The following is a 23,752-nucleotide window of genomic DNA, read 5'->3' as shown; positions in this document are numbered from 1 at the left end:
ATGGCATAGGCTCAGTTGAAACTTACGTTTTAGGTATATTTTTATTAGATATTTGTCATATAGAGATGGTATTTAGGTTGGGTTAGCTACTTAGGTTAGGTATTTAATATAATGCGTTCTGTGCGGCCTCTTACCATAATTCTTCGTTGTAGTTTCCGTGATTTTGTTCCTAAAGTATTATATTTTCATCATATTTTAGTATATTTCTCGAAATCCAAACTGTTGAGCGTGTGCTGAATAATACACAAGTACCTCATAATCAGATTTCCTGAGATATGTGCAAAAAAAATTATTTTTAGGAGTCACATTCAAGGGAGAGATGATTCGTCAACAGTAAAAGGAACCGACATCTATATATATAAAAATAAGTTGTCTGTCTGTCTGTCTGTGGATCAGGTGACGTCATGTTTCTGTGTTGACTGACGTTATGAAATTAGTTGTCGTCATTTTTGCTTTGACGGTGACGTCATTAACGGTATTTGAACGCAAAACCGCGCAGTTAGGTGAAAATCCACCTGGACAGCGAGAGTCAAAACATATCAAAACTGAAAATGATAGCGATGATGATTGGGTTTAGGATTTTGACTTGGATAAGGTCATCAATGCCTACCAGATTTAAGTTAAAAAAAACAAAGGTTCGTCGATATGTACTTCATAGTGACGCTGAAAAATAAAGAAGAAAAAGAAAACTGAAAAAAGAAAAAAGGTAAAAAACTAAAAAAAAACTAAAAAGAAAAAACACTCAAAGAGAAATTACAGACCGGGACACAAATGACGACCGAGACAGAGGGAATATAAGTGACGACCGGGAACCTCAAAGAGAAATTACAGACTGGGACACCCGGACACAAATCACGACCGGGACACAGGGAATATAAATGACGACCGGGACACAGGGACACAACTACAACGGGGACGCCGGGGGCACAGGCGGGATATATAAATGACGACCGGGACACAGGGATTGTTCGAATAGAAATTACAGACCGGGACACCGGGACACAAATGACGACCGGGACACTCAAAGAGAAATTACAAACTGGGACACCGGGACACAAATGACGACCGGGACACAGGGAATATAAATGACGACCGGGACACAGGGACACATCATTAGAATAATGAGATATAGATCTGAATACGGATTGTTTTTCCCATGGACAATTATATGTTGCATGTTCAAGAGTCAGTAAACCTGACAATCTATTTATATGCACAGACAATGGGACAGCGAAGAATGTTGTATATTCGCATGTTTTACGTAGATAAAAACATATATTTATATCTATCTCTATTCACAGGTGGGACACAGGGACACAACTACAATGGCCCGTAACTAATATGGCGCGTAACGACTTACGCGCGCGGGGGGGCTTGGGGGGGGCGCGAAGCGCCCCACCAACTAGGTGTATATATATATATATATATATATATATATATATATATATATATATATATATATATATATATATATATATATATATATATATATAATATATATATATATATATATATTATATATATATATATATATATATATATATATATATATATATATATATATATATATATATATGTCCATTTTTTGGTTGAGATTCATATAATTGTAAGAAATAGCAGCACAAAATTAAATTACATCGAAGCCAGCTTCAAGGATATTTGCATGCCAGTGTAGCATGCATTAAATCTAATATACCAGTGTAACATTAGCCAAATCTAATATACACGCCAGTGTAACATTAGCCAAATCTAATATACCAGGTTACAATGTTGAAAAAAAAAACAACAAACAAACGACAACAAAACAAAGACTTGAATAAGATACACTATACGACGATTTCATAGCCCATATCTGAGGAAAATTGCAATAAATTACAAAATCCATCTCATTTGAATACAATATTTGCGAAGAAAATGCTTTACATGTGTTCAAGATACTTGCCGAAAAGAACGAATTTTACTATAAAGAGAAATTTCTTGGCAAACCCAGCCAATTTTGGCAAAATGAACCACAAAGATCAAAGTTCAGTAGTTTCTGCAAAAGGAACCAGCGCAAATACCTCATGAATGTGATTGACATTAGTTGTATTCCAATTTAATTTGGCATCATCATGCTAAGTAGTTTTTGTACTGAGATCTTGACAGAATTTTTAGATTATTATTTCATAGTTTTGAGTACGAACGGTCGAAGATTTTTAAGATGGGAAGAAGGAGGAGACCAAAGTATAAATGGTTCCTTTTTTGGCCAGAAAAAATCATTTCTTTTTAATACAACCTAAAATGGGGAGTTGCAAACGTGTTTTGGTCTTCCAGTGAAGAGAGGGCTGCTCCTCTGCGCTCCCCTTAGGGCATCTTTTGTTTCCTACCCTGCGGATCCAGATTTGAGTAAGTCTCTTCCAACAGCGGCACAATTGTACCATTTTGGTACATTTCTCCTCTAAAGATACATTCTGGTACAATCACAATTTTTCTGGTACATTTTACAAAATGTGGTACAATATGGTACAATATGATTTGACTGGGCGTCAGGACGAAGCGATTGGAGGGAACTATAGTTTTTATTTGTTTTCTCTTCTAGAGTTTTAAGTTTTCCTTTACACATTTATTTAAGTGCCTGTTGTTGGTCTCTTGCGGTCATGATATAGCATGAAGCAACTGTACGGTAAGTACGAAATAGGTGAGCAGCTATTTGGAGGAGTGACACTAAAATGGTCTCTGCAGGGGAAAGGAGGTCTCCCAAATATCTCTGAAAGAAGATATGCGATACTTTCTTCTCTTTATTGTAACGTAATTTTACGATCGTCCACGTGCTGTGCTTAGCACACAAAAACAATTTCGTCTTGCCCATAGCACACCACGCAAAAAAATAGATATGGCACAATTTTTTGATCAGTGGTATAATTTTAGGGCGTTTTACGGTATTTTTTCTTCCGAAGCTTTGGCAACACTGTATCTTCCACTGATGTGGATTTACCATTGCTTCTATATACTGACTGAATTTCATGGTCTTCCTTCGGAAAAAAGAAACTTTATTTGAAGACTTCAGATTTCCCCCTGTCACTTAAAGATAGACCCAAAGATTTTTCCCCAAAGTTTTCGGGAAAGCATGGAGATTAAAGCAAAATAAAATAAAAAATTGGCCCATTATATCCAGATATCCGTGAATTAGGCAACGATTTATAAAAAGAATAGAAAAAGTTTGCAGACAAAGAGGTTGTTTTTCAAGTTTTCAACATCTATAGCGTAACAGAAAAATACTCAAATAGATTTATTCTTTGAACTTTTGTTTCTTTTGCTCATTCTTTTTCTTTCAAACTGTGTGCTTTTTAATCTTAGGGAGGCTAGTTCGCTATGCGAAGCCGCCTCCTTTATAATATAGGACAGAATCATATGCATCGTTTTTTCATCTTCTTTAGCTCCGTATGGATTATCTAAACATTGGATTTGATGAAATTTTGCTCGTTATGAAATCCTTTAAAAAATATGTGGCTCAAATTCTCATGAACTTTGCCCTCAAGGACCACAAAATAGAACCACAAAATAGTAATTCAAATACTTGGACATTTTATCAGACTTTGCCCAGCCATTTGGCGCCAAAACCTAATCAGTATAGGACTAATTGTCCATCAAGTCGGTCGTCTAAACTGGGCAAGTATCCAGAAGGAGATGTAATCACCATCATCAAATTTAAGATTATTTTTTATTTTTTAACCAACTTTTGTACTCCTGAATAAAGTCTCACAAAATGAAGGAATTACCAAATCTGAAAGAGAACTGCATTAAAGATTTGCCTGGTGACAGGGCAAGCGACGAGGCGAAAACAATATCGGTATAGTCACATGACAAAGAGGAGGAGATCAATACTCACAGTTTGTCGAACTGGTACCAACTGTATCCACTTTTTCTTGCTTCAAGTTCAAAACAGTCGACAGCTCACGGGACTAAAAGTTAAAAAAAAAAGAACGTTATTAGACTTATAAATTGCGAAACGATTGAAAGACAAGGACGGAAAATAGGGAAAGTATACTGAAAGAAAAGTACAAACAGACTGCAAATGAATGTTTTCAACTAGTCAATAGGAAGTAGCTACTTTAAACACTGACAAGGCTGTATCCAGGATTTTTCCGGGGGAGAGGGTTAAAAAAGAAATTAAAACCACATCAAAAACTTGTTTCTAAGCATTTTGTTATGTTTTATGTCTGAAAAAATTTCGGGGGGGGGGGGGTACACCCCTTAACCCCACCTAGATCATTGATAACAGAAATTGACAGTTTTTAGTAATTTATAATGAAATGTAACTTGGAAAATACTCAGCCGATTCATACGCAACAGGGCGGGGTCTCTAAATGTGGCCCCCTTAAAAAATGGTCAGGACTGTTTATAGAATTTACTTGCTTTTTGGGGGTCTAAATAGATAGTTTTTATTCGGTATCCTTAGATTACATATTGAACAAAGAAAGAAACCCACAAAAAAAAGCAAGCCGTTTCCAAAAAAAAAATAATAATAAAAATCTAGCAAAGAAATCTTTATCCTAGCATGGTCAATCAAACAGTTCGTGATAACGAACTGTAAGGAGCGACCCGGCTCAATAGTAACCAAAACTCTAAAAAATTTTGATACCAATACCTACATCAAAAGAATCGCATTTTAATGCTGATTTTAAATATATAAGTTTCATCAAGTTTAGTCTTACCCATCAAAAGTTACGTGCCTGAGAAAATTTGCGCTATTTTAGAAAATAGGGGGAAACGCCCCCTAGAAGTCATAGAATCTTAACGAAAATCACACCATCAGATTCAACGTATCAGAGAACCTTATTGTAGAAGTTTCAAGCTCATATCTGCAAAAATGTGGAATTTCACATTTTTTGCAACAAGACAGATCACGGATGCGTGTTTATTTGTTGTTGTTTTTTTTTTCAGGGGTGATCGTATCAACTGAGTGGTCCTAGAATGTCGCGACAGCGGAACGTATCAGAGATACGTAACGGAAATTAAAAGTTCTAGTGCCCTTTTTAAGTGATCAAAAAAATTGGAGGGCAAATAGGCCCCCTCCCACGCTTATTTTTCCCCAAAATGTCATCGGATCAAAATTCAGATCAAGCTCCTATCTACAAAAATGTGGAATTTTGTATTTTTTGCCAGAAGGGAGATCACGGATGCGTGTTTATTTGTTGTTTTTTTTTTCAGGGGTGATCGTATCGACCCAGTTGTCCTAGAATGTTGCAAGAGGGCTCATTCTAACGGAATGAAAAGTTCTAGTGCCCTTTTTAATGTGACCAAAAAAATTGGAGGGCACCTAGGCCCCCTCCCACGCTAATTATTTTACCAAAGTCAACGGATCAAAATTCTGAGAAAGCCATTTTATTCAGCGTAGTCGAAAAACCTTATAACTATGTCTTTGGGGACGACTTACTCCCCCACAGTCCCCGTGGGAGGGGCAACAAGTTACAAACTTTTACCAGTGCTTACATATAGTAATGGTTATTGGAAGTGTACAGGCGTTTTCAGGAGGATTTTTTTGGTTGGGGGGATGGGGTTGAGAAGAGGGGGATATGCTGGGGGAACTTTCCATCGATAATTTGTCATGAAGGAAGAAAATCTCCATGAAGGGAGCGCAGGATTTACTAGCATTATTTAAAAAAAAAACAATGAAAAAATAAATATGAAAAAGTTCTTTCAGCTGGAAGTAAGGAACAGCATTAAAACTTAAAACAAACAGAAATTATTACCCATTTGAGGGGCTCACCTCCTCCTAATACCTCGCTCTTTACGCTAAAGTATTTTTAGTAATTTCAACTATTTATTCTACGGCTTTTGTGATTCTGGGGTCATTCTTAAGGAATTGGGACAAAATTTAAGCTTTAGTGTAAAGAGCGAGGATCTGACAAGGGAGCGAACCCCCTCATATATGTAATAAAAATATGAGAATACAAAAGTTCTTTACGTAAGCTAATTTATAAGTTACGTAAATCTTTTACTAATAAAAATATTCTAGTTCTAGACTAGAATATTTACAATTAATAAATATAGACTTTATAATAACAACTAGACTTTTATAATTAAAAGTTCTAGTTGTCTTTTTAATTAACCAAAAAATCGGAGGGCAACTAGGCTTCCTCCCCCGCTCTTTTTTTCTCAAAATCATTCGATCAAAATTATGAGAAAGCTATTTAGCCAAAAAAAAAAAAAAATACAAATTTCGTTTTAATTATTCCTCTGCGGAGAGCCAAAATCAAAACATGCATTGATTCAAAAACGTTCAGAAATTAAATAAAAAAAAACAAGTTTTTTCAACTGAAAGTAAGGAGCGACACTAAAACTTAAAACGAACAGAAATTACTTCGTATATGAAAGAGGCTGCTTCCTTATCAACGCCCCGCTCTTTACGCTAAAGTTTTTTACTGTTTTAAAAAGAAGAATTGAGAGAAAGAGTCAAACTTTAGCGTAAAGAGCGGGGCGTTGATGAGGAAGCAGCCTCTTTCATATACGAAGTAATTTCTGTTCGTTTTAAGTTTTAATGTCGCTCCTTACTTTCAGTTGAAAAAACTTGTTTTTGTTATTTAATTTTGACAAGAAGCCTCTCAGTGATTATATTTATAAAAGGGCTCGACCCGTTTCCGTTTCTGTTTCTTCTTTTTTTTCACCGTTTTCTGTTCTGTTCTTTTTTTAGAAAACGGAAAAAACAGAAAAAAGGTAGCCGTTTTTTCATTACCGTTTCTGTTTTTCCTAAACCCGTTTTTCTTCATTTTCCGTGTTTTGGTTGCGAATAGAATCATATCGCATTCTTGCCACTTTTATTGGATTTGGACACTTGCTATATAGAGCCTGGATTCTTGATGATCTCGAATCCAAACAAAATCCAAGCATCCAGGGTGAGTTTCGTCAGTTCAGAAGATGTCTGAATGAAAAGGAGCTTGTAGTCAGAGAAATTTAAGTAAGTATAAATTTAAGGTAGGCTAATATAGCTACATAGATATATTAAATTAAAAAAAAAACAAGTTTTTTCAACTGAAAGTAAGGGGCAACATTAAAACGAACAGAAATTATTACGTATTTGAGGGGGTTTGCGCCCTCGTCAATACCTCGCTCTTTACGCTAAAGTTCTTTTCAGCACTTTCAAATTTATTCTAATTAAACGACAATTGTGATTCAGAGATCATTCATAAAGAATTGGAGCAAAATTAGAACTTAGCATGAAGAGCGAAGGATTGATGAGGATTTGAATCCCGAATAAGTCAAGATCTAAATAGGATCTTCAAAGTTTCCTTAGGGTACCAATAATAAAAATTCCTTATGGAAACCATAATAGCCCTGATTTCATACCGGGATATGACAGAAAATAAATTTATTTGATAATTCAAACAGGGTAACTTTTTAATCTTTTTTAAACACGGGCCCATGAAATTGTGCGACACAGAACTAACGATGGATCGCAGAAGAAGAAGAAAAGAAAGAGATACCGGGAGTTCCTCGGCACATAATCGTGACAGTCCTTTTATGGCGCCATATATGGCAACGGGTAGTAGTGGTATACAAAAATCAAGCTCAAAAAATTTGTTAAACCGCTCCACTTCAATGAATTATTTACAGAGATTCGTGTTTTCAAACCTAAAACCTTCACACAAAGGTATGGAATTATAAAAGGTGATAGTTTTTATAGAAATTATTACTATAAAATAAAGTGAGATTTTTTTAAAAAAAGAAAGGGTTTATTCATAAACAATAAACATAACAAAACCGGAAACAAAGCAAGAAAGTGAAAACAATAGCACCGTGTTTTAGCAGACATTAAAAAAAACTAAACTGTAATTGACCTTATCCTCTCTTATGTCACTTTGAACTAGAAATAAAGAAAAGTCATTCAAATCCGGTAGGTGCGCAGGAAGGGTGGGAGTCGAATCCTAAATTTTCCAGAACTTGTGGGTACTTCTTATTCCAGTTATAAAATATTTTTAGTGTTGCCCCCACCCCTAAAAACCCTGCATGCGTGTCTTATTCAAGTGATGAGATCGTTTACTTAAAGTTTTGTTTGCATCGCCAACTTTTGCTGCGGGCAAATACTTGGAAATGCGGGAGTACGAGGTTTGATGCCATTATACAGGAAAGAATATAGCTCAAAAATTCAAACATCAAATATCAATTTATAGCATAAGCCTAATATCAATCGATTTTTCAATTTTTTTCAACTTCCACCATTATGTTTTAGAACACGATCGAACTCCCACATACACAAGCGTAAGCACCTCCAGATCAGAAAATCCTGGCAAACGGTGTCGTATTTGATGCCACTCTCCTGTCATTTTAATAGACGGCAAGTCCCAAAACTTGCCCCTTGCCCCTTCTAAGACTTGCCCCTGTACCCGAATTTCCAGGTCAGAGGCTCTTTTTCCAAGCCTCTTGGACAAAGACGTGTAATTTTCGCTGGTCCTTAAACTTCAGCTGTAGTAGTTGAAAACATGCCATATGATTGTTTTTGGAAAGATAGATTTACATCCAAGCCCCTCAAACAAAACCAGCTCTATTGATTGGTTAAGTATGTTTCCCCCTATTTTGGGTGGTTTATAAGATATTTAGAACTTTCTCTTTTTTCAAAATGTGTCTTCTTTTTCTGCTTGCACAATGCCTTTTCAAAGTTGTTTTCTGTCTTTGTTATGCAAAGCCTTGTGTGCAACCATGGCTGCGCACAAGTCGTGTGTTCAAGGAGTTTTAAAGGGAGATCAGAAGATTTTTTCTTCGATAAGATTTTGTACCCTAGAAAATGCATTTTTACCTAAAGTTTTAAATTTCGTGGGCAGGCTTAAGAGTGTAGGGGAGACTGGGGTAATGGCGGCCAGTGGGTAATGACGGTCACCATGATTTCTCGTAAAGTCGATAACGCAGATGCATACCGATTGTATCTGCCATCTCAAGAAAGTGTATGGAAGTGCTAGTGGAGCGCTCGCCATCTTGCCAGTTTTAGTTTGTCTGTTGTGCAAGAAAGACTGTTTTTACGCTTCACCTTATAAGACAGACAATAGTTTAATCCACTATCATCTCTTTCTGTTTACATTTCACGAAACAAGACTTATCTCGCAATAACAAAGTAAGCCATATTGTTGTATCTTGTAGCATTTTATTAAGGTTTAAGCACTTATATTTTCATTTTTAGCCGATAAAATAACGACCATGCGGTTGGGGTAATGGTGGTCACCCCACTTGGGGTAACAGCAGTCGCGACCGGCATTGCCCCATTAGTGCCAATATTTTTCATAAATTTGTTTTCTATATTTCAGAGACCGAGAAAATAAATATAGAAAACATATAAAGATAAATGGACTGCAGAGGACTTAAGGAAAGCAAAAACAGCCATTACTAGAGGATTATCGATTCGCAAAGCTGCAGATCAGTTCAAAATACCATTCAGCCCGTTGCAAGAACGAATGAAGAGTGGGATTGAATCTGATCCAAGCTTAGGCAGGGAGTGTGTCTTCCCTCTACACGAAGCAGCTCTAGCTGACCACGTAGACACTTTATCGAAGATTTTCTACGGCATCACTGCACTAAAATTAAGGAAAATTGCATTTCAATATGCAGAAAAAACCATTTAAGTCATAGATTCGATCAAGAAACAAAAATGGCTGGCCTGGATTGGATGTAGGAGTTCATGGACAGAAACAAAATTAGTGTGCGCAAACCCGAAGCCACTGGCATCGGAAGAGCCATGGGGTTTAATAAAGAGGAAGTACTGTGCAGGACCCTGGTCTAATACTGGCAGAACGGGGCCAAAAGCATGTGGGTCTTATTACAATTTGGGAAAGGAGCAAAAACATTACAGTTGTGTGTGCAATGAGTTCGGGAGGGCTTTATGCTTCACCAATGTTCATTTTTCCTTGATCTCGTATGTCCCCGCTCTTAGAAAAAAACGGACCACCTGGATCAGTTTACTCATGCTCTAAGACAGGCTGGATCAATGAAAAACTGTTCGTTATTTGGGTAAAACACTTTGCTCAGTTTATTCATGCTAGTAATAACAACAAAATGCTTTTTATTCTGAGCAACCATTCCACTCATTGCTCAGGTGAAGCTTATGATATTTGTGGGGAGAAAGGGATTGTTATCGTGTCGCTGCCACCCCATACATCACATAGGCTTCAGCCTCTGAATGTAGTATTTTACTCACCCTTGAAGGCTCATGAAAACCAGGAACATAGTCAAATTTACCCCTTACGATGTAGCAGAGCTATTCTTTAAGTCCTATTCACCAGTTGCTACGATTGCAAAAGCAACAAGCGGGTTCAAAAACACTGGGATCCATCCTCTTAATCAAGGAGTTTTCAAAGATGAGCATTTTTTGGTAGAGGACATCCTCCAGAAGAATCAAGAGTTAACGCCTGATTGTGTGGAAGATTACTTGAAAGCTAATTCAAATGAAGTCATCACAAAAGTAGACCAATACGAAGTCATGACTGAACAAAACTTAGAATCCTCGGCCTAACTTGAAAAAGTTTATATTCAGCCTAACACAGAAATTGATGTGTCTGTGCAAGAGATTTCTCCTCTACCTGGATGCAGTAGTTGGGCTGATGAACCAAGAAAAGGAGCGAGACAAAAGCAACATTCTCAGATCTTGACTTCAACAGCGATGAAAATCCTGCTTTAAGAAAAAAGAGAGCGAATCGATTGATGAGGATAACGTTTGTGAAGACGAATAAAAAAGTGAGCTTTGTCTGAGAAAAGGGTAAAGAAATTTATTTCTATTGCGAAGACACATAGAAGGATGGAGAGGCATGGTATCGGTCCACCTCTTGTGCATTATGGGCACACCAAGAATGTTCTGGATGGGACAGTCCTGACGCGTGTTTATGTGACATGTGCTCCAGAAAGTGAAATTGACTTAAAGTTCTTAAAGCTCATGAGTTAAATATATTGGCGCTTAAATTTTGTGAGCCATTTTTTGTATGGAAAGATGTTTTTCAAGTGTTTGGCTTCTAATTATGTCCACGCTTTCAATTACATTTTTGTAATTTCCTAAATACGGAATTATGTAACAATAAAAATATAACGATTTAAGTTTAACATGTTTGTGTCTTTGAAATTTCTCATATTTCTTAATTTACAGCCATTTAGTAGAACATGACATTAGCGACTGCCATTACCCTATGAAAGGGGGTAATACCGGTCAAAGCTGATTTTGCAAAATCATTCATAATACCAATAGGTAAGCTTGTCTAAGGCTCAATTTGAGTATACAATAGGTAAAATATACTATGTCAGCGATTTAACATTATTTCGTTTGAATTTTAGGTTTATGCTATTTTTTATTCTCATTTTACCTTAGGTGAACGCCATTACCCCAGTCTCCCCTAATTCTGCCCGTCTGCACCACCATCTGCACCGATCTGTTATCCACCAGATCGGTGTAATTATCCACCATCTGCACCGATCTGTAACTTGCCCGTTGCGATACGTAATGTGGGTCATAAACTTTCACCTAAAGGATCCAGGAATCGCATTATCTGCTGTAGCAATCCAGACCGATCCTACTGCGGGGAGCTAGGCTCTGAACAAATAAATTCTAAGACCATATTGGGTATACATGACGTATGAAACAGATATGGGGTGTATCTCAAATTCCTGTCTGTAGCTTTTTCTGACAAGAAAAAAGAAGTAAAAATCGGAATGAAAATAAAGACTACATTTTAAGTAACTGGGAAAATATTGGGAAATAATACCCGTGTTCTTCTGCTTAAAGGTATACTAGTTAAACTACTTTTGCTGAAATAAACTTTTTTGATTTTTGAACAGCTTTAAATATTCACCCCTAAAAAAACTTTTATAAAAGATCTCTCGAGGGGTGGAGCTTTTCGACTTTATTATATGCTTATATCCTTGTCGACATATTTGCTTGTTTTTCGTCTTCATATTCTGCTAATGGCTGATAAAATCCTCGTTTTCTCACCTACTTGATTTTATTTTTCATTTATATTTTCTCATCTACTTGATTTTATTTTTCATTTATTATATCCTTTCCTTTCTTGGTTTAACAGGCTCTGTACAGAAGGCAAACTTCGCTTCATCAGTCAGATTTCAAGTCATCTGGCGAAAAAACATGCCTTTACGTAGTACATATGTAGTTCGCTTAGTCTTCGGATTCGAGCTGAAAAATTCATTTCTACTACCGAGAAATTCGTGTGTCAAATAGACGAAAGATTCCTACTCAAGGGAAAATGTGCTTTTATAATCTTTTAAGATATTATTTCAAAAGAATAACGTTTTTTTAGAATTTTTTTTGGACAGATCAGGAATTTTGCTTCGGCATGCCAGTTAGGATTTTAGGGATGCTAGGGTTTAGGGATGTTGCTTGGTAGTTTTAGCTTGATACAACGTGTGGTCTTCTATCAGAACGCGGCTTGAGAATTGGCGTGGTGAAATAATCACGCGTAAAAATAAGTATTGATATAACCAAGATTTTATTATTCTGAAATTTCAATACAGATTGCCTGGTTCCAAGAAATCACTAAAAGAACAAAAATAAAAACAATGTTAAACGACACAACATAAGACTGGAATAACAATCAGGATCATTGCATTAAAATTAAGGCAACATCGATAGGAAAGACAATGTCAAATTCCCCCATATCATCAACCTAGTCAAACCATCTTCATTAGCCTGTTGACAAACCCTTGGGATTCTAAAAATGATACGTCTAGACACCCATATAATCTAAAGGCAATTTGTACAAGGCTAGTTGTCTGTGAATGTTTATAAACTTTCACTTGTTTAATTGTAATAAACATTGAGGCTTTAATGATTTCAGAAGGCAGCTTTAACACGTGGTGTGATTTATGGATATTGTCTCACATGGAAAATCAGTCACACTGACAGTTCTTCACATGATGACTTCACATGATTCTTCACATGTTTCTTCACATGATGACCAAAACCTGGTACACAATCCAATTTATAAATAAATAGTAGGCTAGGCTACTGACTGACAAAAAAAATGTTTGGAGTGACAAAGGAAAGCTATTTTTCTAGGAAAAATTCCAATACACCTTTTTTTTATAAAAAAAAGACACCCTTCTGGGCTGGAGGAAGGAGCGAGAAGGAAGGGAGGAGGAAATATACGGTATTTTAGGGGGGTAAATCTATACAGGGGAGGGGGACTTCCCACGAAAAACATTTTTCTTGGGTAGAAAGGTTTCCGAAGAAATTTTTGAGGGACATTCTATAAAGTGAAGGGAAGGGGATTCCAGCCATGGTTCAAAAAATGGGCAGAAATTAAATATAAAAAACAAGTTTTTTCAACTGAAAGTCAAGAGCAATACTAAGCTTTTTTTGGAGGCCAATGAAACTATGGTCGCCTGTGACACAACCATTCATAGGATAATGAATAAAAACAGGCCTTTGCTCCTTCAGTGTTCTCAACAGTCTAACCTCCCTCCTCTATGAAAAACTTTGTCCTTACCTCCCCCAAGTAAATATAAATCCTAATGGTATCAACTACCTTGAATTTGAAAGGATAAACTAGGTAGCCAAAAGAGGATTATTAGAATTAAATTTATCCTAAAAATTTAAGCCGACCCCCACCCCAACAAAAACTTTGACCTCCCCCCAGGAAATAAACATTTAAATAGTCCCAACTACTTTGAATTAGCATGGATACACTAGGTAACCAAAATAGATTTCTTAAAATAGGATAAATTTAATCCACATGGAAATGTTTAAACTTACATCCCACCCTCCAGTATGTATAAATTTAAAAAAAAACGTCAACTATCTTGAATTAGTGTGGGTAAACTAAGCAACCAAAAGAGAATACTTAGAATATGATAAGTTTTGGATGGTTACAGTGCTTTTGCCATCATTCCGTGACCTATATTCTTAGCAGCAGGAATATAGCCAAAATTAAAGGGCAAACACTATTTTCAACCTAAATTGGAAAAGAAGACATTAAAAAACTCGTTTTAAATTACATTTTTAATTCGTCAAGCTTACAAAGGCCTTCAACAATAAATAAAAGGACATTACTCAAATAAGCAAAGTAGCTTAAAAACCCAGTTCAAGCCCTTCACTCTTTCGATATACTGGAGAAACACTCAGACCCGGATTGAATAGGTGCGGGGTCCGATTGGATTTTGTTACGGGGCTCTCTCTACATGTTAAACAAAGCAACTTGCGTGTAACTTCAAACAATCCAAAAACTATTTAGTACTTTTCTTTGTTAATTCATATACAAATAATGCCATAAAATTGATGTTGCAGATATTAATATTATTAAGTATATTCTATAAAATGTACTTATTTGTTACTGGAAAACCCGCCATGAGGGGGTTGAAGGGCTGTAACATAGCCAAGATAACGTACCGGTTTTGGAGCAAGGGCGACATTGGGTTGGTAGTGAAGCTCGAACTTTTCAGCGTCGTTTCTTGAGATAACCTTTTCCGGATTCACCAAAGCTGGAGGAGAATCAAGAGACCTGAAAAAATTAAATTTAAATAACTCTAATTTTCACAGAATTCCATATTTTCCGCATTGCATGTAAGCAGGATTGTTTTGGGGGGTGGGGCTAATAATAGCTAATAATAAAAAAACATTGATAATTTGAATAAGAAGTACTCAGAAATTTTGGAAAAATTCGGATTTCAGGGGCCAGACCCCAAGGATTCCCCCTTCGTACTTCCCTGCTTTCCGTACCACATACATATTTTTATTACTGACAAAAGTCAAAATACATTTCAATTTTTTTAGCTCTATATGCAAACTGTTTAGCTCTATTCCGGACCACATACATATTTTTATTATTGACACAAATCATAAACATATTCCTAATTGTTTAGCTCTATACGCAAATAAAGACTGTAAGACAAATATTTTTCCGGAATACCAAAGAAAAAGCACCCTTCAATTATATTGGCTCTATAGATGACATTCTTTTTCTAACCAAATAGTGCTTACCAATTACTAATAGTAGTATTGCTATATTAGTCCACCCTGTAGGCTACTATGTTACTATAGCAGTCTTACCGATCACTTATAATTTATATTAATTTTAAAAAATTCCACAAAACATGTTTTTCAAAGAAAAGTAAAGAGCTCCATTAAGCCAAAAATGAGCAAAAATAGAATAAAATTATCTTCCAAGCGTAAAACTACCATAAATCACTATCAATAAGTAAATGAAACTCGAAACGAACATGTTCGTTTATTAGAACTATTTGATAGTTAGGCTCAACTCGAGAACCAACCGGTTTTTTCGTTACTTTAGAAACAAATTTGGCTATATATTTGCCCATTAGAGGGGGGGGGGTTAACGTATAGCGGGTCTGCATGTATCATATGTAAGGTACAATTATAGATACAAGCATTTTTATAAATACGAGCATTTTACAGATGAGAAAAATTTGGCTTAGTTTTTAAACGTAGATGGTCATTTTCTCGCTGATTTTTTGGCAACCCTGGGAGTTGCCAAAAAAAGAGAACCTTTTTTTTGGCAACCCTGCCATACAACATCTGGACCACAGAGTGCGTAGAAAATATTTGACTGACTGATTATATAACGTCAGCCTAAGGGACCTTTCTGACAAACTTGACCATGTAAGATTTATTACTTGTGAACCATCGGTGCCCAACACCCTTTAATTCTGCACACAACAACTACTATAGTACGAGAAATTACGTTACTATTTGAATTTATAGCAGGAACTTGAAATGTAGTTTATGCCCGACCACAATAGCGGAAAAGAATGAATTAGATTCACTAAAAGACCGTCATTTAAAACATAGCGGAAATGAGTGATTTTTTGCGAATATAGGGGAGGCTCCGCCCAATAGATTGTATTGCAATCCTTTTGTTTGCCAAACTTTCTCACGTTAGAACGAAGAACAAAATGAAGGAAAAGAAAAGCTGATCATGAAACGTTTTCCGTTTCGCATCTGGTCAGCTCAAGTTACGCATTTTTAATTGGTCAAATTTTTCATGAATGAAAAATAATCTAGACAAGCGTATACACCACCTGTCCTGTTCGGGGAAAAACCCAGGATGCTAGTTTTTATTTTGTTTTGCTTTTTCTCTATTTAAAAAAAAAGATTAAAGGGCTTTTTTGTGTTTACGGCTCGATCATCATTCAAATACTTAAGGAGGGGCTTTAAGCTTATTTCATCCTTGTAAGAAAAAAAAGGCAAAAACTAAATTGGTTCCGCTTAATTCACATTTAGCTTTTTTTGTGACTCCTAAAAACTATACCCCAAATGGAAGCAAAAAAAGAACAGAATCTATTTTTGTCTCAGAATGAAATCAAACCATAGACAAGCTGATTAAAATTCCTGAGTCTCCTCAGAAAGGCGAAGAAAAAAAAATATGGAATGCCGAAACAAAAAAAAACATGTTTTTTGTTCAAGTCTAGGCCTGTTTTAAGCCTTTGCAAGGCATTATAGATTGGATTAATCCGTTCTTTTCCGTGCCACTGATAATCAAGGGACTATGCAGTAAGTAGGGTGGTGTGCTTGACGGCGTTCTAGATTACTAAGAGTTCTCGGATCAATTGTGTGGAGGATTCTGTAAACGCATCTGTGACTTCAAGGTATTTGGAGGCAACATTCAAGGTAGCTAGAAAGGTAAAAGTAACCTGGCCGTTTGGTGTAATTCGAAATGCTTAGGAAAATTTCTGACATTTTTTATAGGGAAGTTGTAAGTGCTACAGCTTCATATCATTTATTGAGAATAAGTGACAAATAACATGAAGACGCCAAATGTGATAGCTATAAATATTATGTATGGTGAGTATACTAAATTATCTTATCTTATTGGATGTTATAATATTAATGGCTATCATATCATAATATCATAATTATTGTTATCCCTTGTTTTCAAATGAAAATAATAACGAATAATTAACTGTCACTTATGACAATTGAGTTCTGGAACATACGTAAAGTATTATGTGAATTTTTGATAAATTTAACGTTAATTTTGGCTACTTTTATTCATAATTTCAATTGCTCTTTTTTTCCTCTTCTTTTTTTCTTTTTAGATTCCTAAATAATTGTTGGCAGTTTTGTAGTTTCATGTTTATCTTACCTATCTTGTGTATTTTTTTGCTACTTGTTACTACCGACAATTAGTCATTGATTCAGTCCAAAGTGTTGAGTATCTAAAAATGTCTGTATGATAAACAAAATCTATACTGTATGATATTTTTTAGGGAGGACAAAATGTGATCAAACAAGCAAAAATAAGGTCTATATTTTTCAAATAATATTTTCATAAATATTTTTGGCATAAATATATATTATAGCCAAATACGATAGCCATAAATATTATGTATGGTGAGTATACTAAATTATCTTATCTTATTTGTTGTAATATCTTTAAATTGAGCATTTTCACAGCCAAAACAGAAAGTTGTCTTTAGAGACACTCAAACCCATTTTATACTCAAACCCATTTTATAATATGCATTATGTGATTTTTTGTTATGTGACATATTTTATGACGTAAATCAGTGATGTATTAACGTGAATACTTGACGTTCTTCAGGGGCTAACGTTTAGGCCCAAGGGATCATTGGTCAGTCCCTGGTGTTGTATTCTTCTTTGTGTTTCTTATTCAATAAAGTCAAGTCAAGTAATTCCCGCCAATATTTTCCACAAAATTGATATCACAGTTTTTCGATACAATTTGCAGTCCCAAGCTACAATTTATCGTTTTACCTCAGACCCATTTATAAATTTATTTGTTACTACTTTGAATCGTTTGGAATACAAAGTACAACATTATTTCACAAGACTAAATCTGAAAAAAAAAACTGATAAGGCAAATATTTATTTGTTGATTAATTTTTTCGAACAATCTAAACATAGCATTAGGCCGACAAGTGATTAGTATACAATGTTTGAATGGTAACAATACATTTTGGAATACCTTGTTTAAAACTATAATATATATACATGTACACACATACACACTCATATATATATATATATATATATATATATATATATATATATATATATATATATATATATATATATATATATATATATATATATATATATATATATATATATATATATATATATATATATATATATATATATATATATATATATATATATATATATATATATATATATATATATATATATATATATATATATATATCATCAGGTTAAACGAAAAGAAGGCTGTCTCTAAATGGGGTTTAAAAAGGTGATAAGAAAGTATTTTAAGAAAATTGGAACTTGATGTGAGGGAGTAAAGAATAAAGGAGAAGGATTGTGGACAGCTGTCATGGCCTCGAGTGGCTCAATATTGGAATGAGTTGTTAGTAGTAGTAGTTTCAAGACGCCTATATATATACTTTTATTTTATCTGGTACCTAAAGAAAAGAAATCGAAGGCCAGGTTTTAATTATATAACGAAATACGCTTTTGGAAACATCTAAACTTGGTGCATATTAAGCTAGAACCATCCATTTGCTTTTGTTACATTTTTTCTCCTTTTTTTTTAGAATTTCATTTGAATTGACTGATAAACTAGTTTCTCACGTTTACATTGTTGCCTTTGAAGAAACCCCTCAGACACAGGGTCGAAATATTCAGCATTTTTTTTCAATTTTTTTTCCATCGTTGGTTGTGAAAATCTTTGCCTGGCGTATCATACATCAGCGAAAAAACGATTGAAAGTACGATTAAAAAACAAAAGTCCTTTGAAAAATGCAATGATTGGAAGAAATCAGTGCACAATTTCTCGTTGAAGCGAACAATGCGACCTATTGCGCCAGACAGCTAAAGACTTAGATGTTGCATTTAATTTGTTTTATTCAACACAGGAGAAAGCCATAGGCTTGTCGCAGTACAAATACAAGAACTGACAACTCAACAGCAACACTGCAAAACACAAAACACAAATATTCTTCAGTAAAACAACTATACAACTAACTATATTACAGAAATTGTTTTTCATAGAATTCAGTTTCAACGAGAGGACTCTTAAATGCCTGCGTCATATGCACAGAAACTACGCTATCAGGTAAACTGTTTTTTATTTATTTTTTTATTTTTTTTTTTACAACAGACTCACAAATATCTAAACTGAATCACTTACTTCAGTGTCGGTGGTTCTGCCGTCAGTGTTGCTGGGGCAACCTTCTCCGCTTTATTTAGCCAATATCCGATATGTGCAGGAGGAGGTGAGCCAGCTGAGGAACCCCAAGCATCAACAATGGGTATACTGGGACTAGGCTTCTGTGGAGCATACCTTTCTGGATCTTGTTTAACACCCAAATCCAAAGCGTTCTGAAAAACAAACTGATGTACTGTCCTAGAACAAAATGGTACAGGCAGGTAAGCAGATTTTTTTTTGTGGGAGGGCCAAAAAAATCATAGGATCATTTGAGTAAGAAATGCCCATAAATTTGGGAAAATTCAGCATTTCGGAAGGTCCCGGGTCCCAACACCCCCCTCCTACATCAGTCTCATTAAAGTGGTGGGAACATGTATGAGCAAACACACAACCCACAGAGGCCCAGGCGAAGATAAACCATAAGAAAAACAAAATATCAAATAAATATATGTTTACTGAACAAGTAGAACAAGCTTAACACTATCTTATAAGTGTAACATCTATTTGAACAAGCCATGATCGTGGAGACGTACCTAGGAGGGGTACCTGGCCTCATTTTGCAACCTACCCCTAAAAAATTTTGAGACAGTTAAGCCCCCCCCCCTGAATTTGTTATATTTATTTGAAATATTCTATTTTTTACTTCAGCCCTCACCTCACACTCAGATTGGTCCGAGGAATATCATAAAAAATTTGCCTCAAAATTCACCTTTTCGAGGTAGGTCACGCTCCTTGGGAAAATTCCTGTTATGCCCGAATCCCTCCTAATGGTCTAATCTGTTTTCACCTACAGGAGGTATATCTCAGATAAATGCTAAGAGAGAAACCACCATGCAGTATACATGCAGGGTCACGTACATGGAACGTTCCAAGCTATTGAACTTTCTTAGATGTTGTCAAATAATATGAACACCAACACGAATTAAACTTTAGATGTGCGAAGCCTTGTAGATACGCGCATATACATAGCAATTTAGGTATAGTAGAATTGGTACTTGTTAATTGCACAGAAAACACCCAAGAAGTGAAGTTAGGTTAACCCTAACGAAATATAACTTTCATATAATCTTTAGTTTATATAATAATACAATTTGGGCTATATATTTGCACATTCAGGGTGGGGGGAGGTGGTTGGTAAATTATTTGGACAGTGCACTTCACCTGGACTACCCCCCCTTCCCCGAATGTGCAAAAATGTAGCACAAATTACATGAGTCCAATGCACTTTATCACCCGTCACGTATCTTTGTTGCTATTGAACAGTTTTTTAGATCTAATCTATGCGTAATTCTTGAGCGTATTTCGTTTAATTAACAAATACCGTCGAACTTACTATATTACTATAAGATTAAATGTACAATTATTATTAATGTATTTTATTGCTATTAAGCTTGTCACACAAAGAGCACATGAAATTATAACACAAAGATACTATAGGATCCTACTTCACGATTGTTCATAAACGGAGACAAATATGGCCTTGTAAAGCAAGCCACAACATTTAATAATAATTTACGAACACTTTAAAAGACGAAAAGTAATGATTACATTATGTCTGTGAAACATATAATTCTGATGACTTGGGAATTATATAGGGACGAAACAAAAATTAATTTTGATCATTGTCGATTATAAACATGCAACCTTCGAGCTATGACACGCACCATGACAGATAGTGGCCCATACTGAGCAACAATATAATTTTCATAGACATGCTAAAATCAACTCAAGAAACCGGTACTCGACACTATTTCAAAAGAAAGCTAAAAGACTCAATTGTCACATATCAGTTTTTGATTCTGAGCAGTTTTTAACTTTGTTGTAACTCAAAAAAGCCACAAAAAAGGCAACTAAGTTCCCTACTTCGAGCCAGTCTTGTATCTGGCCTTCGAGCCAGATGTTTGATTTAAAGTTGCGCCGCCATTAAAGTGAAAATGCACCGAAAGCGCCATTTTTCAACCGCCTAAACAAAGAGCCGAAATAGCGCGAATGTGCCCCATCTGGCAACTGTGGTTCCAGCTATAAAATTTCGTAATCAACAAAAGACCGAGGGCCTGGTCTAAAGACATGCAACTGAGCCCTAGATCAGAGAAGCAGGCACATACGACATTCGAGCCATGTTTAACACGAAAGAGCAGCTTATATGGTAGGGGTATATCTTTCAATATTCCAAATAGGATTCTAGTAGCATCAGAGATTGAATAAATGCAAAGGCCCGACAAGATAGGTGATAAAAAAAATCTGCCAGCTATTCTATAGACTCCTCATTACGGTGAACACAAATCCCGTATTAACTCCGAGACTCATCTTGACACTCACTAAACAATATCACAGCCCCAGAGAATAAATCCAAAAACACTGAGATTTTGGGGGGACCAAAAAGCCAAGGAAATTAATTGAAATAAGCTTATTGAAGGCGAGGCTGGTGTGAATCTCTTGGCACCACTTTTTCTCACCACTACGCCTTTCCATGCCACACATGGCGCACGTCTGCCACGGCGGTGCGGTTCACATGTTAAACACGATTTTTTTTTAAACGCAGGACTCTTTGGTCTTTAGGATTCCGTGGTGTATCTAGCTAGAGCTTTGACAGAACAATTACGATGTGAAAACACTACGCTAGACCTGTGCCTTCAGCCGCGCCAATCGTACTTTTCAGAAGCTCCCCAATTATTGTCTCTGTCTGTCTTTCGAGTTGTTTCGATTTCAAACATAATATGTTCTATTCGTTTTAGAGCATAGTGAATCCATTCAACCAATGTTTATTAAACGCTGATTTCTGAGAGGCAAGAACGGAAACTCTAAATGTGCATGTTGATTAATCTATGTTCGATATAGCCAGGTCTAGGTAAATCCAGCATGTTTAGACACATGAGCATACTCATGGGGGGTTTTATTCCATACAAAGGGGTACCCACTTTCTGCCACCTCGTGTACATATCAGAAAGCCACTTTTACCGCACAGTTCCACCACGTTTGTCAAAGTTTTCGGCACAGTTAGCACACTTCTACCAAGCTTGGCATACTTCTGCCACGCTTGGCACACGTCATCTGGTGTACATGATTCCAGAGAGTGGATAGCCCCTCGATTCCGTATCCGTACATAAAGGCCAGGATTTACCAATAGGCCCATTAAGCCTGGAGCTAGGGCCGCACAATGCCAGAGGGCGCAATAAATTATCACTGAGAGATTTTTCCTTAGCAAAAACAATTTTTTATGATTTATTAAATTGATTTATCGTCAAAGTGCCAGGTGAATTCCGCGCCCGCACAGCCCATTCACAGAAAAGTAATTTTAAAGTACCACAGGAACTCTGTGGCCAATTATAAACTGTCAAATCAAACAGTTCGTGGTAACGAACTTGTAGTAAGGAGCGACCCGGCTCAATAGTATCCGAAACTCTAAAAAATGGAATTTTGATACCAATAGTTACATCAAAAGAATCGCATTTTAATGCTGATTTTAAATATATAAGTTTCATCAAGATTAGTCTTACCCATCAACAGTTGCGAGCCTGAGAAAATATGCCTCATTTTAGAAAATAGGGGGAAACACCCCATAAAAGTCACACGATCTTAACGAAAATCACACCATCAGATTCAGCGTATCAGAGAACCCTATTGTAGACGTTTCAAGTCCCTATTTACAAAAATGTGGAATTTCGCATTTTTTGCCAGAAGATAAATCACGGATGCGTGTTTATTTTTTATTTTTTTTTTCCAGGGGCGATCGTATCGACTCAGTGGTCCTAGAATGTCACGAGAGGGGTTATTATAACATAAATTAAAAGTTCTATTGCCCTTCTTAAGTGACCAAAAAAATTGGAGGGCACCTAGGCCCCCTCCCACGCTCATTTTTTCCCCAAAGTCACCGGATCGAAATTCTGAGATAGCCATTTTATTCACCATAGTCGAAAAACCTAATAACTATGTTTTTGGGGACGACTTACTCCCCCGCAGTCCCCGTGGGAGGGGCTGCAAGTTAAAAACTTTGACCCGTCTTTACATATAGTAATGGTTATTCGGAAGTATACAGACGTTTTAATGGGGATTTTTTGGTTGGGGGGGAGAGTTGAGGGGAGGGGTTACGTGGGAGGATCTTTCCATGTAGGAGTTTCTCATGGGAGAAGAGACTTTCAATGGAGGGGGCGCAGGATTTTCTAGCATTATTTAAAAAAAAAACAATGAAAAAATAAATATGAACAGTTTTTTTCTAGTGAAAATGAGGAGCAGCATTAAAACTGAAAACGAACAGACATTATAACGCATACGAGGGGTTTACCTCCTCGTAATACCTCGCTCTTTACGTTAAGTATTTTTAGTAATTACAACTACTTATTCTACGGCCTTTGTGATTCAGGGGTCATTCTTAAGGAATTGGGACAAAATTTAAGCTTTAGTGTAAAGAGCGAGGTATCGACGAGGGGTTATCCCCCTCATATACGCAATAAAAACGTACAAATATAGAAGTTTGCTACGTAAGTTAATTCGTAAGTTACGTATATTTTTTACTTATGAAAACGTTCGTAAAAAATTAAAAGTTATAGTTGCCTTTTTAAGTAATCAAAAAACTGGAGGGCAACTAGACCTCCTCCCTCACTCCTTTTTTTTCAAAATCTTCCGATTAAAACTATGAAAAGGCC

The 23,752-nt window shown here is 36.0% G+C and overlaps 1 protein-coding gene across 1 annotated transcript in view; it reads right to left on the bottom strand.

Moving 5' to 3' along the window:
- Positions 1–1,582: 1,582 nt before the first annotated feature.
- The window catches only part of LOC136027667 (ski oncogene-like), a 74,436-nt gene continuing 52,266 nt past the window's right edge, over positions 1,583–23,752 (bottom strand). The window contains exons 3-5 of the mRNA XM_065705113.1: positions 19,092–19,282; positions 14,351–14,462; positions 1,583–3,941 (exon numbers count right to left, since the gene is read on the bottom strand). Of these exons, the coding sequence (XP_065561185.1) occupies positions 3,858–3,941; positions 14,351–14,462; positions 19,092–19,282 (387 nt within the window). The 3' untranslated portion in view covers positions 1,583–3,857. The remainder of the gene's footprint in view (positions 3,942–14,350; positions 14,463–19,091; positions 19,283–23,752) is intronic.

This window comes from Artemia franciscana, chromosome 5 (genome assembly GCF_032884065.1).
Source record: "Artemia franciscana chromosome 5, ASM3288406v1, whole genome shotgun sequence".
NCBI lineage: Eukaryota > Metazoa > Arthropoda > Branchiopoda > Anostraca > Artemiidae > Artemia > Artemia franciscana.
Note: the sequence above shows the minus strand (reverse complement) of the source record. Positions and strands in the feature narration are given on the sequence as shown.